General features: G+C 42.7%; 1 protein-coding gene across 1 annotated transcript in view; it reads right to left on the bottom strand.

Moving 5' to 3' along the window:
* Positions 1 to 8,546, bottom strand: part of LOC145989159 (ras-related and estrogen-regulated growth inhibitor-like) — a 232,727-nt gene extending 224,181 nt beyond the window's left edge. Inside the window, exon 1 of the mRNA XM_083124452.1 lies at positions 8,402 to 8,546. Within this exon, the coding sequence (XP_082980578.1) occupies positions 8,402 to 8,546 (145 nt within the window). The remainder of the gene's footprint in view (positions 1 to 8,401) is intronic.
* Positions 8,547 to 19,271: the final 10,725 nt, after the last annotated feature.

Below are 19,271 nucleotides of genomic sequence, written 5' to 3'. Positions count from 1 at the left end.
GTTTAGACGTTGCAGCGCCTGGTTCGAGTCCCGCCGAATCGTAGGACCCGCAGATGGAGATGGCGTGTCGATATTACTAGCGCAGCTTCTCTCCCGCCTGCCTTCCTGCACCCAGAGAACCTGTTGTAAGGTGAGGTCCCATTGAAGAATTTCCTCTCTGGAACGTCCCAAGGGTGCCGGATTCGACTCCCTGTACTTCCGCTGATCTTCTTCTTTTTGTCTGGACGGTCGATTCTTCCGCCCTTCGGTAACCTGACACTTTAACACCAACCCGATTCCGGGGTATCTTTCCGGAACGCTGGACGTCGAAACTGAACGTTTCTTGACCGGTAAATTCGGAATCTTAAACATTTTTTTGTATCTACGCGGTAAGGAGACGAGTACAAACTTATGTATTTGCGCGGCGAAAGGTTAAAGACTACTGTTTGTCCGGTGTTGTACAAGTTCGCGGCTGGTACCTCCGCGGGGGGTCCTCCCTCTTGCCTTTTTGGATGTCACCACGTGGCCCCCGTCGTCGTAGCTCGACGTGACACGCTCCCCGCTAAGACTGAGCTCTCTCGTCACCGAACTGTGGCCTTGACGAAAGTACGCGGTAAAAGAATACGCATTAACTTTGCGTTACTTTTGTTGACTGCGGAACGAAACGTTTGCACGAGTAGTGTGTGAGGTATCAGAGAGAGAAAATAAATGAAAGATAAAAAATAAAGAAAAGATAGATAAATCCCTATATACAATATTTACAAAAATCCCCTTTTGAAATTAGATCAGAATCTGTTTCTCAGCTTGTAACGCATCTGGGGTACATCTTCATTCTCGTCTTCTGGAGAAGATACGTGCGCTCCCTTCGCTGAATTTTGCCCGGCTACTTTCTTCGCGAACTCAGGCGGCGACGAATAAGGCTTTAACTGATCGCTGTTGGCTCTCAATATTCTTCCGTCCTCGCTGTGTTTTAGTTTGAAAGTATTTGCCGAAGTTTGCTCCACAATTGCGTGTGGTCCAGAGAACTTCCCCGAGAGTTTACTGGTTACTCCACGGGCCTTATCAGAGAGAGGATGTTCCTTAAGCCAAGCTTTTCCCCCCACCTTAAACGTGCACTTGCGGCGTTTCTTATCATATATTTTCTTCTGTGCATCATGCATGCGCTCTTGATTGCTGCAAGCTATCTTCTTGGCCTCTTCTATCCTGAATTTCGTTTCCTCCACGAATTCCAAGATGTCCTCCTGCCTGATTACGGGTTCTTGAGGCAAAACGTCCCTGGCCTTCTCGAAAGGACCCCTCACAGAACGTCCAAAGTGCAAATATGCTGGACTGAATGTGGTCGTGTTGCAAACTTGTGAATTCAATGCAAACTGCACGTACGGGAACGATAACGCCCACTCGTTGTGCGACGAAATTAGTGTGGAAAGAGCACGTTTAGTTGCCTTTACGTAGCATTCTGCGAGATTGCCCTGCGGGCGATATGGAGAAATTCTGATCTGCTTGGAATCAAACATCTTCATCATCTGTTTCCACATTCTGGAATTGAAAATGCTTTGATTATCAGTGGAGATTCTCGGGTAGAATCCGTGGATCGAGAATATATCCAGTAATTGTTCTAGCACAGATTTCGCAGTCACAATGCGAAGAGGACGCAAGATAGTAAATCTGCTAAAACTATCGACGCATACTAGAACGTATTGGAAATTTCCCTTTTTGAACGAACGACTGGTCCCAGAATGTCACAGTATAAGTTCTTGCCAACTTCTGTTTCCTTATTACTTGCCATGAAGCCTTGCTTCTTAGTCGTGTCCCCTTTAAATACACAGCATGGTTGGCACGACTTACAGTATTGAATAACGTCTTTTGTTAGGCCTATCCACGTGTATTGTTCTCTGACCTTCGCTAACGTTTTCAATCTTCCAGGGTGAGAAGCGAATGCACTATCATGCAAAGACATAAGAATTTGCGCACGTAGAGAAAGAGGTGCCCATATTTTACCAGTTCCTTTCAATTTCTCCTAAGGATTCCATCATCGTCGAAATACGAAGATTTGGCCAGTGTCTTCAACTTTTCCTTGTACATCTTCGTTCCTTCCACCTCCTCGTTCCTAACAGTCTTCGCTAAGTCTGCAAGAAAATTATCTTTCATTTGCTCTGAAATGATTGAAATGGTGTCCAGAAGCCTGGTCGGATCCAGCGGTTCGTGTTTTTCATTCCCCTCGACCACGGAGAAAGGCAACAATGAAAATCCCTGCATCTTTTCACTTTTAGAGAGACGAACCTTGGGTAGTTTGATCCCTCGAAACAAATTTTCTCGTCGTTTCTTCTTTATTTGCTTCGCACTTTGTATAGTGCACAAAGCACTGAGGTCAGCAACCGGTTTCTGTGCAATATCTAAGGAATCTATCATAACTCCGTCTTCCATCTCAAATTTTACGTAACCTTCATCATTTTCATCTTCCAGGCGGAATGTTTCCTGCGCTGCGGGTAACCTGTCGTACTCAGACGGATGGGTGTTGCATACTTCATTTCTCGATAGAAAGTCTACCAGATTTAGCTCTCTTTTCACGTATTTGATGAGCAGAGGGTAGCGCGAGAGACGAGCGGTCCACCTTGACATCTTTGCGCTCTTGTTTTCAGTACTGAATATCGTGGTCAGCACACTGTGGTCGGTAAAAACTTCCACTGCCGGAGCGTGGCAGAAGTACTTGTCGAAAGTCTCGACTGCAAGGAGCAAAGCGAGGAATTCTTTGTGCGTTGTGCTGTAATTCTTCTGGGCCTGTGAGAACTTTTTACTTCCAAAGGATACAACATGCAGTTTCCCTCCTTCGTCCCTCTGTCCTAGTAAGAAACCGGCGCAGTTATCGCTCGCGTCGCTGTAGATGACGAACGGCTCATTCAGTACGGGAATGTACAGAGAAACGTTATTCTTTACCAAACCTTCAGTTTGGTCAAGCACTCTTCGTGAACATCCGTCCACCGAAAACGAACTCCCTTGCGCAACATGTCAGTGAGAGGACTCGTCAACTCTGACATGTGGCTAATGTGACCTTTCAGAAATCCGAAGAATCCTAAAACGCTCTGGAGTTGCTTCACATTCTTCGGAGCCCTTATCTGGTCCAAATACTCAATCTTGGATGGGTGGCACATCACTTGCTTGTGAGAAATTCTGAAACCCAGGTAATCCACTTCTGAAGTGAAAAGTTGAGACTTCGATGGTGAAAGTGTTAAGTTCGCCTTGTGCATTCTCTCCAAAACTTCTTTCAGCGCGAGCAACAATTCTCCCTCAGTTTCTCCATAAACCAAAATGTCATCGTAAAATACAATGCATGAGACACCCTGCAGCTCTCCAAGGACAATATTCATCAGTTTCGCCAGTGTGTTAGGAATCATGCTCAATCCATAGGGACATCTCAAAGAGCGAAAGATTCCTCGTGAAGTGTTGAAAGCCGTGTATTGGCGTGAGTTTTCTACCAATAAAAGCTGGCCAAAAGCGTTTACCAAATCCAATTTACAGAAATATCTAGCCTTGCCTAATTTACTCAAAGGTTCAAACATATCCGGGACTTCATTCCTAGATTTCTTTGTTACTGCGTTTGTCTTTCGAGGATCCAGGATCACCTTGTATTTATCCCCTATCTTGATTAACAAGGGTGAATTAATGTAATTAGATTTGCAGGGCTCAATGAAACCCCCAGCTAACAGCTCATCGATACAGTTATCCATTATTTCTTGCTTTTCTGGAGTCAAAATACGAAGCTTAGAATAGAATGGTGTCCTATCGGTTAGTTCTATTTTGTGCTGTAAGATGTGTGTAACGCCAGGTTTTTCAGAAAAGACGTTACTGTAGATGTTTAAAATATCTGCTAATTTATTTTTTACTTCTTCACACCGTCTTCCATTGCTTCATCCTCCGTGGCATTTTCAGTTTCTTTACCTTCTTCCGCAGAATCGCCAGACGTTGGTTTGTTCCAATTTAACACCATGGCTAATTCCGGCACTGGCATTGTAATAGTTCTTGGTGGCAACCCTATTGGCTCGACCTCTTCCTCCAACGAAATAAATTCGTGCAGCAACTCTAAGCTGGTTGACAAAGTGGATAAGCAATCGGAGCTATCCTTCATGAATCCTACACAAAACTTGTTGAACATATTGTAAAGAGTATCGGTCTTCTTTTCCAAGCAACTCTTGAGATGGTAGAAGCCATAATCGTGTTCAGTGAGCATCAGAAACGTCCTCATTGTAGGAAGCAGCGTGGTGAAACTGTGATCACTGTTTGCTGTATGCTCAAGCAACACTGTGCACATCTGGATGAGAAGATCACGAGAAGGTAATGAATTGGCAAGGTACACTTCTAACGACACAGAATCTGCTGGTATAAGTGTAATTTCAGTATCACAGAGTGACTGAATTACAGACACAATACACTCCTGTGCTTGAATGTGGGACTGGACATCAGACGGAGACTCGAGAATTGCACTTAACGATGACATCAGTCCGAGATACTTTTCGTCGGATTTTACGGAACCTCGTAACAGGTGGAGCACAGCAGACTTCACCGATGCATGAGTTACTAAGCAGGCCAGGAAAGTCAGAAGGCGAGCCGTGTGACCTGAGCAAAGCCCCGGTTTAACTTCGGGATTGTCTTGCGAAGCTACGGAACCATTTGCGGCTTTCTCGGATTTAACGCTCGCCTTTTCTCCCTTGTCAATTTCCAAGCTGGCAAGAAGGGTGTCCAACACTCCACGACTGACAACCAAAGCACAAAAGAAGTTATGTAAGTGAGGTGACAAAAATAAATTCCATAAAGAATATGGAGGACAGAATAACGAAAATATGCACGAAGGAATGTGAAAAAGAAGGCAAAATAAATAGCCTATGGAAACAGCTGGAAAAGAATGGCTATGAGAAGCAGGATAGACTGGACATAAACAGAAGAAGGAAGAAAAGAGGAAGGGGAGAGTTGGAAGAGAAAGAAAAAGAGGAAGAGAAAGAAAAAGAGGAAGAGAAAGAAAAAGAGGAAGAGAAAGAAAAAGAGAGATGGTTTGGAATAAGGAGTATGGGGAAGACCACAGAAAAGATATGCAAAGTGCTTAGGAAAGCGGGCATTAAAACTTACAGGAAGGGAGGGAAAAGCATCTTAGGAATAGCGAAGAATGGAAACAAGAAAAAGGAAAACAGAAGAGGAAGAGGAAGGGATTATCTACGAAGTAAAATGTAAAGAATGTCAGAGTGTGTACATAGGAGAAACGAGAAAGAGACTGAAAGATAGGTTGAATCAACATAGGGATGATGTACGACTTAAGAGAGAGAGAAATGCGATATTTAAACACACGAGAGAAACAGGACATGACATAGAGTGGGATGAGGCTAAGCAGATAGGAAGGGAGAAGAGAATGCTAGTGAGAAAATGGAAGGAAGCCACGGAAATAGAGAAGAAAGGTGAAGAAGACACAATGAACTGGAATGGGGGACTGAAGTTAAACAAAGAATGGAAGAAAGTGTTAGAAAGAGTGGAAAGGACAAGAGAGAAAGAGGAGAGGAGAAGGAAGAAAATGAAGGAAAAAGAGCGTGAGATATAAAGCCCAACCTACATTCTATATGGAAGTATATATTGTTAGCCTTTTAGGTGAAAGTACAGTTCATTAGTGAAAGCCACCTGCTAGAAAGTTCCAAAACAACTTTCTAATAGTCTGGAGGGAGTAATGTTTTGTGTATATAATGCCCTGTTTTTTTGGTATCTTGTTACTTTTGTACTTGATACAGAGTCTGATGAAGACCTTGCTAGAAGGTTGAAACGTTACGTTTAGTTTATGTTTTTAATAAAATAAATTACTGCCTTGGTCAGCATATTTATATTTTTTCATAATCATGGAAACAAGGCTTAATGGTGTTATAATAAGAAATTGAATTATATCTCCAAGTGACTTTCTTATACTGATAGATTTTCCGTGTGATTTTTTTACCAATATTAAAGTAAAAATGATGCGAATTCCCTTTGATATTTAGACAATTCCTTTTTACAGAAAATGTCTTAAATATTGTCAACGTAAGTTGAAACTCGTGTGTTTCTGTGCCCGTGAGTGAAAGAGATATATCATTTCTTAAGGAAGAAATCGATAACCAAAAGTTTAGATGGCTCTATAGACGCATCCATATACATGCTTATATACATTTGTGAAGATATTACGTTCGTTCTTCCCAGGTAGGCATGAAACTATCTTTCTCGCGAATTACTTCTCCAACGAGTATTACAAATCGGTCAGGATTAGTCACTTACTTCTGTATGAAGTTTGCAACTATGTTAACACAATGCGAAAGCTCTCGTGTCGTGCCAGCCGAAAATGGGCACGGCTGGTTGTCTTATGGCTACCACTTCCTTTCTCGTTTCCTGCTGAGACGTTTTCATGCCTCCGCGCATGCCTCTGCGCACAGGCCACACTGTGCTGGCACGGCGAAAGTGAGAGAACAGCTGGGGATGCGGCGCAGGAATGGATGATATTCAATGTGACGTCAGCGGCGGAGAGCATGATGGGAAATCTGACCAAACCGCACGTGCTCCGGTACTCGGTCCGGCAAGCCATAGCAAGCGTGAAGAGAATCAAATGCTGCGTGCATGAAATTGACCCGATGTTTAACATTTTTAATTGTATTACTATTATTGTATATTTTCAAATGAAGTTTCCTTTTGGTGAATTAATGCGTTGTGTATATGTGTGTGTGCCATTGTTTATGTATTATTTGTGAGAGAACATTATATCTTTATGCAGTTTCGTCGGTGGTTAAGATGGCGTGATTTTTCCAATCCGGGGTCAAATATGAATCGTATTTTAAAGGCAAATACTGTGTTTATGGCTAGCGTTATATGACTTTTGTGTTACTCTTTACATCCGCATGATTTACAACGATTGTGGTTGTTGCACGATCTCTAATAATGTTCACATATATGAGTATATTTTATTGTAAAATTTCTATACGTATATACTTTTCAGCATATCTTTTATGCCTGTCTCAATACAAATACGAAAAGTGACAGTGATACGTTACGGCCTTAAAAAATATAGTGCACAATTTTGTACTTGGGAACATTTTTATAAATTATCATTTTCACGAGACAAAGTTTGTTTTAATTCACTTTTTTTAAAAAATATATTTTTAATTTTCTTTAAAATTCCCTCCATCGGAATATAATTTCGGATTCTTCGATTGCAAGCATTAGCCACTACACTATCCGATAGGTCCGATTGATTCCATGAGAAACCGGCTCCATAGTCTTGTATTTTTTAGTATGTTACATAGCTTTATACAACGTTGTTTTGTGGCAAATAGCAGCTTTTTAGATACTCTGGCCATTGTTGAAGTCTACGTTTGGTTCTTCTTTGTAGCTAATCAGTGGTGATTTATTTATTCTAGTTTTTGGACTTTTAACCACTGTTATATTTTAAAAGAGATTTACCTACGTTTCGGAGGCTGAAACTGCCTCCGTCTTCAGGATAGCGTGTAGTCTAATAGATCACATAAATAGTTGCCTAGGAGGATTATTCTTGGTGGCCTAGGCTCCACCGCGTCTGTCGGTCACAAGAAAAAGTTGCCAGGTAGGGTTATCAGTGGCCTAGGCTCCATTTCGTCAGACGACCACGTCAAGGTCACGATCAAGGCTTCGTGTGGCACCGTTAGGTTTCCACCTTGATCCCCGGGGACTGGACCGCCCCGGATTGCATGTTGGTATATAATCTAATGTAAAAGTCTATATTTGGTTTAAAATCCTTATATTTGTACCTTCAATCACCCGCACAAAAGCTGTGAGCGCAATGCTTATCAAACGTGTTTTCAACACGCTCCGTCTGTGCTGCGAAACGTTTGCCGGAATCATGGCCGCGGACGCGCTTTCGCACAATGAATTGTGGGGGAAGTTGTTCCCTGAATATCATCCATTGAGGTAGCCGTAAGCTCGAACGCTTAAGAGATTCGAATCTCCTTGTTCATAAATGTATTAATTTAACTATATTTTGGCGAAGCAAGTGCTTTTTCTGAGGGTAGAGCCGTGGCACGGTGGATCTCCCCTTAGAGCCGCCGCTGTTCTCGTGTAAGGAGATTGGTCAAGTTGCTGTGTTGTGGTAGTCGTTACCCTCAGGAAATGACTCATATTGGATGTAACGAATCATAGTAACAAGTGGTCGTTAGGGAAGGATTTTCTTTATTGCAAGGAATGGTTTGTTGAAAAAAGTATAACATTTTCCTCTTTTGGAGTTAAATTTGGGAAGTTCATATGTTCTTTCCCAAAATGAAACATTGATTAATGAACTTCAACTGAAACATTCACACAACGATAGACTCATCCAAAATTTTGGAACATAAAATTTACTTACATTCGTTTGGTGACGTAAATAACTTCAATGATTCCTAACTAGGGAGTGACTCACCGGACTTCCCGACTCCCGCCTGCCCCAGCACCATGACTTTCAGAGGCTTCTGTCGCGAGCACAGACTGATCTTGCAGAAGGGAGACTTAGGTGACGTCGTCATGGTGATCTCTCTCTGGCGGTCGTGGACAACGGTGGTCCTCATCTTGTAGGTGGAGGAGGGCGACGAATAGATTGTGTTTGCCTTCACATTTGTCGCTCGGAAATCTATTTTCATCTCCCTCCTACGACCCAATTCTTCACTCTTCTTCTTCTTAGTCTTTCAGCCGTGTCTATGACGTCTCTTCTGAAAAAAATGAAAGAAACGATTGCAGCATTGTGTGACATTGAAGAGGACTTACAATAAATTACATTGTATTTATTTTCAAAATAAATATTCTACTAATATGTGAAGATAGATATTTGATCCTATTGAGGTTTGTGCGTGGAGATGGATGTCTAAAAGATGAAAATCAGAGAAAATAGTTTAAGAAAATCTTAGAGGGTCAGATATAAATATTTCAGCCAAAAGGTCAAAATAAAAATGACTCTCGTATAACAATTCTTGCTGTGAAGGTTTTATGAATTGTGATGTATTACATTCCTTAAAGTGTATCCTTCCGTGCACCGGAAAAATTTACAACTCTCTTGTGTCGCACATTTCCTTTTTTTCTGTTTTTTTTTTTTAAAATTATTACATAAATAGTGCCTGTAAAACTGCTCATCAGCTTCATATAATGTTTTGTTTTGAAAATTTACATGAACGTTTCTTGATTGATTAATTGATTGAATTCTTTTAAGTCCACGTTATGCACAGAAAGGATAGGTTCAGGACTGGACCTACAGTTTAAAGTGGGATCCGAACCACTGTGCCATGTACTTCCACCGGGTATCGAATCGGATCCCTTGATTACAAGGCAACGACGTTATCACTCCGTCATCAGTGGAGACCCTTGTGATGAACAATTCTTGTACATCAGACATTTAACTCAAACCAGATAAGAATGTTCTTCTTCACAGTTCACAGTTTTTTTGAAAATATGAAAGTATTTCTACGACAAGGGAAATATAGTTGGCTTACTTTTTTGTTGTAAGGAATTTAAACACTTGCATTTTTCAAAAACATATTTATATATTTCGGTATCAAAATCGCAATGACTTGCTAATCCTCTCATATCGGTATCGGCAAGTTTCATAAGATAACACCGATAACTTTAACTGATGTGACTGATGAAAATTGAATAACAGAGTGAACAATTGAAAAGAACATGACAAATAAGAATGGAAATACTTCTTTTTTTTAGAAAATAAGTGGGTAGGGCGTCTGACTGCCATGTGGGAGTCCCAGGTTAGATTACGGAGGTAATAGATTTTAGTTGGGAATTGATCCCGCAATAACTCTGCATGTAGCGGCAAAGGGGGGGGGGGGATTTTCTGGGAGGCAGTTTCAAACTTTCTGGAGGAAGTAATATGTTTTTTTGGATGGATACTGAGGGGATCTTGATTGGATTTAAAATCGTGGATACGTCAGCACTTATGTTATTTTGCATCCGTCACATTATACGAGGCTAGTCCCTTACCATAATTAAAATCAACACGTGTCTGCGGACTAAAATATCCCTACCCGGGTTAAAGCTGAGGCTGTAAAGGGGCACTCCGCACATGTAAGGATAAGACCTGGACAACACACACAGCCATACGGAGGATTATAGTGGCGTAGATCCAGACGTCACAGCCTCGTTGGCCTGCAAGAAGCAGTTATCGCGATGCACAACGTGGAAGTGAGGTTGAATTTTGGGTGCCTTACCAGATGGCCACCCCTTACACCAGAGTGAAGTTGGTCGTCTCTGCGTGCATCGTACACGAAGCCTTTCAGAGGCTCTTGTTCACCTTAGGATTGACGTATAGTTCAACCAAGAGAACCGAATTGAGCGATTCTTGGCTATTGATTTCTGTTGTCTCTAGGATGCAGTGCAAAGAAATAACGTATACGTTTCAACGCAGGAATGTTTTCGTTGGAGTGAGAATAAGTTGCGAGGAAAGATGTAAGCATTTTCTTGAAAAACAAAAGTTTGATAATAAAGGAATTCTACACGGACTGCGTATATAGAAGGTTCAAGAAATATCTAACGTGTTAGTATTCTGCAATAATGCGATAAATCTGAATGACCGTTGCCTGGATACGTGCCCTGATGGTCCGGTGTAGGATTTCACTGCAGCATCCACTCGCATTCCTTCGCCCTCCTCCGGCACTTTATGAGGAGACCTGACAAAATAAGCAGGGGGGGGGGTGGCTAGTAGAGGCTAGATCTCTCCCGAGGAACGCTCTCAAGGGGCAGGCAAAGTCGCTGCTGGAAATGGAGTTTCTGTCAGCGGAGATTTCAACAGGTGGTCCTAGATTTAGATAAAAATACTATTATGAGATGGCATAGGCGATATTAGTTATTTTTCAAACACTCGTTGGTGTCTATGTTTTACATATTTATTTTCTTATTAATTAAAAACTAAATGTTTGTTCTCATTAATCAAATTGAAAGAGAAACCAAGTAAATTTTATGCATATAGATCTAACTCCATTGAGAAAATGCTCAATTCAATTCTATCCGGGTCATAATAAAAACAAAGCATCGAATTGTCAGAAACCCTGATAGCATATATTTGTATACGTATATTGTCACCTGCATAAAACTATACACATATAATTGTATGAATGGAACATTATAACATGTTGCACTTTTGTGGTACTCCACACACACACACACACACATACAGACACACACGACCCGGGTTCGATTCCCGGAGTGAGTGATCTAAGCTTGGAATTCATTTGACCTTGTCCCCGCATAAAGTGGCTGTGAAACTCACGCAGCCTCAAATCAATGGGCACCTGGGAGTTCCCCCGGAAGTAAAAGCTGCCGGGGCGTAGTGCTCATCAGATCACCTCCAGAATGGCGGAGATCGACAATTTGCATAGCCAAACTCCACATACGTTAAATGTGTCCTTCATGGCACGGTGCTATGTGCACGGGGGACTTTACCTTTACACACACATACGTACATAGCTAGCTAGCTAAGTAGGGGCAAATAGAGAGTACTGGGCCATCATTTGGAGCTCGAACCATCATTTGGAGCTCGATCGCCTTAATGGATTTCTCTCGTAAGGCATGAGCAGTGTTGCCAACTCCTTACCCGAAAAAATCACCAAGGTTGTGGCGCTTGTTGTAGCCTTTTATGATGTACATTTTGAGGGCAGAGTTGACAACACTGTGGGTTTACTGTAGCCTTTTATGAGGGGGGTTTATTGCCCTCTGTTTACATCTGGCAACACTACCGTAGATTTTTTGACAGTGTTGTTAACCTACTGGGTTTTTTCACTGTAAATTTTCATCAAAGGACCTGAGAGGTTCTTGTATTTTTTATGTCTGGCAATACTGTTGGGGGCCTAGTGTTGGCGACACTGTGGGTTTACTGTAGCCTTTTATGAGGGGGTCTATTGCCTTTTTTTTTATATTTGGCAACTCTATTGGATGTTCCTTTTTTGAGGCTTGGCTTTTGCCAACCCATCCGAAGAAAATTCCACTATATGATTTTTCACTGGCTAAGCTAACCTACAAATAGGAATTGGTAACACCGACGAGTCTTGAATTATTATTTGAGGCTCGTCGGTGTTGCCTACCCACTCTACAAAAATTCTACTATATGATATTTTGAAACTTTTGAATGCAACTTATCGTAATTTTCCAACTGTGGGACCAAATGTTTATATATCGTGATTTTTGTAAACCTCTTTCGGGAACAATGTGTCGCACACACACACGTGCGCGCGCGTGCCTGTATTGTGACGCAAGCAAACAAAAAAAAACTTTGCGTGTCATTACAAAAAAAACTTTGACCGTATTCTTAAATAACTAACAAAGACAATGAATCTTTTTGGCTTCCGCAAACAGATCAACATGGAGACTGCACCACCAAATTTAAATAACCTCTTACCTTCCGTATTATCTAAACTCAATGGTTTACTGATTGTTCATCTCAACAGCATTTGGACGAAACTGAATGACGATGTGGGCAAGATGTTTTATGTTTTTAATAACAATTTACATTTCTACGAAATTCCGATCGACGGGAAACTTCAAATCACCGTGAATCCGGAAAACGCAGGCGAAATCAAAATTTCTACCGGCAAGAATATTTTTCGAATCAAGCACGACAAGATGCTTTCTAACATTACGTACGATGTTTCTGCAGGAGATTATCTTTACATGGAACTTCTCGGAGATTACGACAAACTCATTCCTCTTTTTGTAGAATTACGAATCGTCTATCCTATTATAAATAACCGTTAACCAAAAATGCCTAACGACATTTTCGGCAACACCAAGCGTGTAGACCACGCAGAAGAGATTCTCATGTTGGACATTCGAGTTAAGAAGTTGAGGACCGATTTGATTGCTTTGCAGGAGACCTTAAACAAAAATTTAGAGTCGGAAATCGCTACGCTCCAAACGCAATGTCTCGACCCCATTCTGAAAATCGATTCCGAACTGAAAACGCTCATAAAAAATTATGTCGACGTACCTTCTTACGACAGCGTTCAAAATATACAGTTGAGCGTGGATTCGCTTCAAAATGATTTGGCCAAATTACAGCAATTTCAATCGAAAAATGAAGATTTGGAAAAATTGAAACTCGAAATCGAAGAACGAACTTCCGCAATAGAAAAGAATTTCTCTGAACTTCAAACCGTCGTGAACGATATAGACGCAGAACGCTTGCATGTCGTTGTTTCCAAATTACAAGAAGAATTCACCAGCACGTTGGAAGAAATTAAATCCAAGTTGCAGACTTTGGAAGATACAATGACGAACCTACCATCGTCGGACGAACTGCAGGTCATCGGTAAAAGCGTCGCGAACATAAAAATTCAATTGGAGGCCTATCAAGATTTCGAACACATTCAAACCACCATCGCCACGCTTCAGGCGTCCTTGGAATTGATCAACGAAGAAATTAAAAATATTCACGCTGAAGCGAGAGCGTTGACGAGCATTCAAGACACGTTAAGCACGGTTCAGCAGAAGATCGAATATTTAGAAAATTTAAACGTCGAAACGAATCTCGCTCATTTTCATCACGTACTCGACAACATACAGGGTGACTTGGAATCGTTACGGACGAGCGTGCCTTCGAGCGAAGATTTGGAAAAATTGAAAACGGCGGTGACGGCACTATCCGATTCGAACGACATCAAAAGTTCATTAAGCGATCTCGAGAGTAGGGTGGCCAATCTCCCCACCTCCAAAGAATTGCACGCTTTGAAAAGAAACATATCTCGAATGCTGAAACGACTAGAAACGGAAACGGCGAACGTGGAACAGATTCGAGACGAAATTAGTTCGCTGGTGTCGACGCTGCCCACTTCCCAGAGCGTCGCCGACCTTCACACGCAGTTTACAGAGATGCGAAGGATCGTGAACGATCTTACCGAGAAGAGCTCGAAATTGAATCAAGTCGAGAACCTTCAGAACATTGTCGTCAACATCAGAGATCAAGTCGGAGTGCTGGAATCCACGCAGGAATCGACGCTGGCCTCTTTCGGTGCCAAGTTGCAAGAACTCAACGAAAACTACAAGCAGTTGAACGTGGAAGTGAAAATCAAACCGTCGTTTTCTGCCGTAACGGATACCATAATCGAGCATTTGCTGCCCATCGAAAATAAACTCGGACAAGTTCACAGTAATCTGCTCGGCGTCGACACTAAATTCGCTAAACTGCATTCTCTGCAAGCCATCGAAATCAACAGTGTACCCAATCAACAAAGAATCTCCACGTTCGTCGAAGGTAACAAACTGTACATGTTGCATCCTTATCATCCGTACTACAAGTTTCTCCTCGATGGCACGATTCAGATAAACGAATTTTCGTACTGGTCTCACGGTAGAAAAGCTAGCGTTCCCACCATGACTTTGATATCGAATCGTGGTGTCCAGAAAGCAGGAAACATTCCTCTGGCACGTTGGAACGAAACGCGCAACATATATGAAATACACGAAGACGAAGATCTTACCGTTTTCGACGTGAGTGCCGGCGATAAGCTGATCATTCAAAACACGAGCGAAGTGCCACCCTCTTTGAATCCCATCACGCTTGTGCTTCTCTTGAAACGTAATCTCTAAAAAAAAATGTCTAGGCAAGCCATCGTCGAAGAATTGCATAAACCTGCACGCCGTAACTACGAACGTTTGGCTGTGGTAACCAAGGGCATCGACGACCTCTGGCAAAGCGACCTCGTGGAGATGAGTAGCGGCAATTTGAAAAACGTACATAAATTGAACAAGGGCAACAAGTACCTCCTCACCGTCATAGACACGTTTTCGAAATTCGCATGGGCTCTACCTTTGAAGGCGAAAACGGGATCGTGCGTCACGGAAGCATTCAAATTAATTTTTCGCGAAAGCGGCGGCAGACAACCACGGTTTCTGCAAACGGACAACGGTAAAGAATTTTACAACGCCGTATTCCAAAAGTTTATTCAAAAACACAAGATTCGACATTATTCGACCTTCAGTCACATCAAAGCCAGCATCGTGGAAAGATTCAATCGAACCTTAAAAACACACATGTGGAAACGATTCACGCTTCGGGGGAATTACAAATGGGTCGACATCCTGCCGGAACTCGTCGACACCTATAATGATACGGTACACAGAACGATAGGCATGAAGCCAGCCGACGTTACCAAGTCCGACGAGCAGCGTTTAATTTCTACCGTTTACTGCCCAAAGTACACGCCCACGACAAAAAAAGCTAAATACAAAATTGGAGACCGGGTGAGGATCAGCAAATTCAAACGCACCTTCGAGAAGGGATTCACAAAAAATTGGAGCACGGAACTCTTTACGGTGGTTCGAGTTTTACCTGGAAACCGACACACGTATATAATAAAAGATAGTAGCGGCGAGATTTTGAAAGGAAGATTTTACGAAGAGGAACTCTCTAAAACGAAACACCCCGACACGTACCTCATCGAGAAAGTATTGCGTAGGAAAGGTGACAAACTGTTTGTCAAATGGCTGGGACTTCCGGAAAAGAATTGGATCGACGCGGACGAAGTGATCTTGTAAGTACGTGGAACGTGGTGAAGCGTCTACCGGATCCAGAAAGTCAAACGAAGAAAAAGAACGGCAAGTTGCTTCCCGACAGCATCCGCTGTCTGATCGTAGGTCCATCGGGGTGTGGGAAAACGACACTGCTCGTGGACAATTTTCTCCTCGCACCGAATTGGTTAGATTGGAAGAACAGGCACCTGTACGTGTTCTCGAAAAGTTTGGAGCAATCCAAATACCAGCAACTGATGAAACTGTACGATGGTCTGGACATTGCAACGTTCGCTTCGGAAATAAAACCACTCGACGATTGTCGTGAAAATTCAGTCGTCGTGTTCGACGACGCCATCCTGGAAAATCAAAATGAAATTCGCAACTTTTTCACGCAAGGTCGTCACAAAGGAATGGATTGTTTTTACCTAGCTCAAACGTTTTCCAAAATTCCAAAACAGTTAGTACGCGACAACGCTAATTTCATATGTTTGTTTCGTCAAGATCACACCAACCTCAAGCACGCGTACGATGACTACGTAGGCGGAGACATGAACTACAATCAATTTTCGGAACGCTGCTGCTCTACTTGCTGGAACGGTGACGATTTCGGATTCGCGACGATCGACATGACGAGGAAACCCAACGACGGAAAATACAGAAACAAAATCAACGACTTTCTAAACGTTGCAACGTTGTGAGAAACGACGTGTATAAATAACGTCATGACGAAACGAAAAATCGAAGACGAAAATCTCAAGCTTCGCGATTACCTCGCGAAACGCTTCAAAGGTTGGAAATCCGAGAATCGCGGATTCTACGAAGAGAAGAAACGTCAGGATCAACCTGTGATCGATGCCATCAGCAGTCTAGGTAAAGAAATTAAAAGTGTCACGGAACAAAATAAAAATTTGATCAATGAACTCGTACCGCTCGCAGCTAAAAGTTACGCCGTACCCACACCCATTTCGAGCATTCCTTCGACGCCGTTCGAACTGAAGGATGCACCGGCACGACGTCGTGCCATAGGCAGCACGTCTTCGGATAAAATCGAGTTGGGACCTTTGGCACGAGACTACCTGAGTACGGGGAAATTCGACAAGGATGAAGTGTTCGGATTGTATCCCAGCATGGAAACCAGCGAAGGCGGCGGTGTGGTGTGGAAGATTGGGAAATCGAAGGTGACCTTCGAAGGCAACGACATTAAAGTCAATTTAGGCGACAAGGATAGTTGGAACAGGTATCCGGGTACGGTGGGACTGTGGGAACTCGTCGCCAAAAAGCAGCCGAAAGATTACACCGACGAAGATTACCAAAGTTACAAGGAAATTCTGATCATGACGGATGCCTTGTACCAGAACAACGACGCCTCGCAGAATAGGGTGAAATCGAGCAGCGGCGAGAAGTACAGGAATCTCATCAAACCGATTTGGAACCAGGTCAAAACAGGCAGCGGCCTCAAACGCTACAACATGTTACCCAAAGAATTCGTTTGGGTGGACGACGTTAGGAAACTCGTGGACCGATTGTTGGTGATAGCCGGCGAAGAGAATGCAGGCAATCGTAATTTCTACAACGAGAAGGTTGGCATCGTGGACATGATCAGCACGAAACTTTCCAACTTCATCGTGAACGACGACAAGGGCATAGGTTACCTGATCAAAATCATCAACACGCTGCCTCCGAAATTCTGGAACGTGGCCGAAGGAAAGGGACTCGTGAACGACATCATCAACAAGTTACCTTTCGAGATGCATCTACCTGGCTACCAGTACTGCGGACCGGGTACCAAACTCGAGAAAAGATTGGAGAGAGGAGACAAGGGTGTGAATCCGTTGGACGCGGCATGCAAAGATCACGACATCGCCTACAACACCACGCAGACGGATCTGGACGCACGTCACGAAGCAGACAAAAAATTGGAACATGCAGCTTTCGAAAGGTTCGTGAGCAGAGACGCATCGCTGGGTGAACGGGTCGCCGCACTGGGTACCACCATCGCCATGAACACGAAACAAAAATTGGGGTGGGGTATATAAATAACATACCGTAAAAAAAAAAACTTGATATATAAATAACACACATCGTAAAAAAAATAATCTTCGGTATATATAAATAACACACATCGTGAAAAAAAAGCAATTAAATTTCTCTCTAACACTCTGACAACTGAAAAAATGAGCGATCTCCAAGCATTAAAACAAATGCTAAATTTGTCAGTCGAGTATGTAAAAATTCAGGAATTGGAAGTCGACAAACCTTACACGATAACTTCCGGTTCAATCGTTTCTACCCAGTATGGTCCCAAGGTACGCCTGTTGCTCAACGCACAATACAGTCTATTTTTACCAGATCGATACGCTAACATGTTATCCGACGAGAAGCTATCTATTTTAATCGAGAACAAAACTCGAATCGTGTACAAGGGGACAAAGGAACTTCTTGGCAAGAAAACGAAGCACGTAATAGAATTTGTGTAACGACTGCGAGGCCGTGAAAAAAAATCTCAGAACATTTATATATAAATAACATACCGTAAAAAAACTACACAAGAAAAAATCTCAGAATATATATATAAATAACATACCGTGAAAATAACACATAGAGCATCAACATGAAGCCCAAGGGTGTCGTGTACCAGATACCATACTCCAATCTTAAAAATCTAGGTACCCTCGATGGGTTACTCACCAAGAAACAACGCGAGAAGAAACGTTCTTGCTTGTCGAAAGGACACGGAATGAAATTACTTCTCAGCACACCTCAATTGAAAAGATTGCAGCGTTCGCGGAAACAGCAAAAGATCGGAGGTTTCATATTCAGCATCCCGGCCATCCTGGCAGCATTGGGGGCCGTGGGAAGTTTGGCCGGCGGTAGCGCCGCCATCGCGAAAACCGTCATCGACTCGAAGAAGAACAAGGCCGAGTTGGAAGAACAGAAACGTCACAACCTGGCCATGGAGAAGAAAAAGGGGAAGGGCGTGATGAGAAAGTTTAAAAAAAGAAACAGAAGCACTCACCAACCGAGACATTGAATCTCTGATCGAACCGTTACAAATCAAACACTTCAGAGGAGTTTTCATGTCCGACTCGTTACCTTCAAGCGTTAAAAGAAGAGAATGCGGAGTAGTCAACTTGGACGGTCAAGAAAATCCAGGCACGCATTGGATATGTTACCACAAAAACGACAATGATAAAGCATTCGTTTTCGATTCTTTCGGAGGTGTTCCACCTACAAATTTAATTCATTACCTGAAAACGAACAAAACCTCTATATACTACAACGACGAACGCATTCAAAATTTCGGAGACGTGAACTGCGGCCATCTCTGCCTCTCCGTGCTCGCGTTTCTCTCTAAAATAAATAACCCTACGATCGAGGATTTCCAGAAAGCACTGTGGAACCTCAAACAGCATCACTAGGATGGGCGTGTTCCATCTCACGAGCGAATCTTCAATCTTGAAACTCACGCTGCACGACGACATCGTCTATCCTAAATCCGTGGCTCTGCGTGCATTCTACAGCATGTACCTCATACCTAACGTTACGCAGCACAACAACAAAATTAGCGTCGGAAGCGAACACATCGTCGTCACGCCAGGACAATACAATCTTTCCACTTTGCAAGCTCAATTACCCAAAGGCACATACCTTTCTCAAAATTCGGTCACGCACAGAGTGGAAATCCTATCCGCGACGGAGACCGTGGACCTGGGCACCATGGGAGAACTTTTAGGTTTCGAGAACGACACCAAACTCGAAGCTGGCATCAAGCACGTAGCAACCAACATTCC

This window comes from Lepisma saccharinum, chromosome 6 (assembly GCF_977018435.1).
Source record: "Lepisma saccharinum chromosome 6, izLepSacc3.1, whole genome shotgun sequence".
Classification (NCBI taxonomy): domain Eukaryota; kingdom Metazoa; phylum Arthropoda; class Insecta; order Zygentoma; family Lepismatidae; genus Lepisma; species Lepisma saccharinum.
This window is presented reverse-complemented; position numbering and strand designations above follow the sequence as displayed.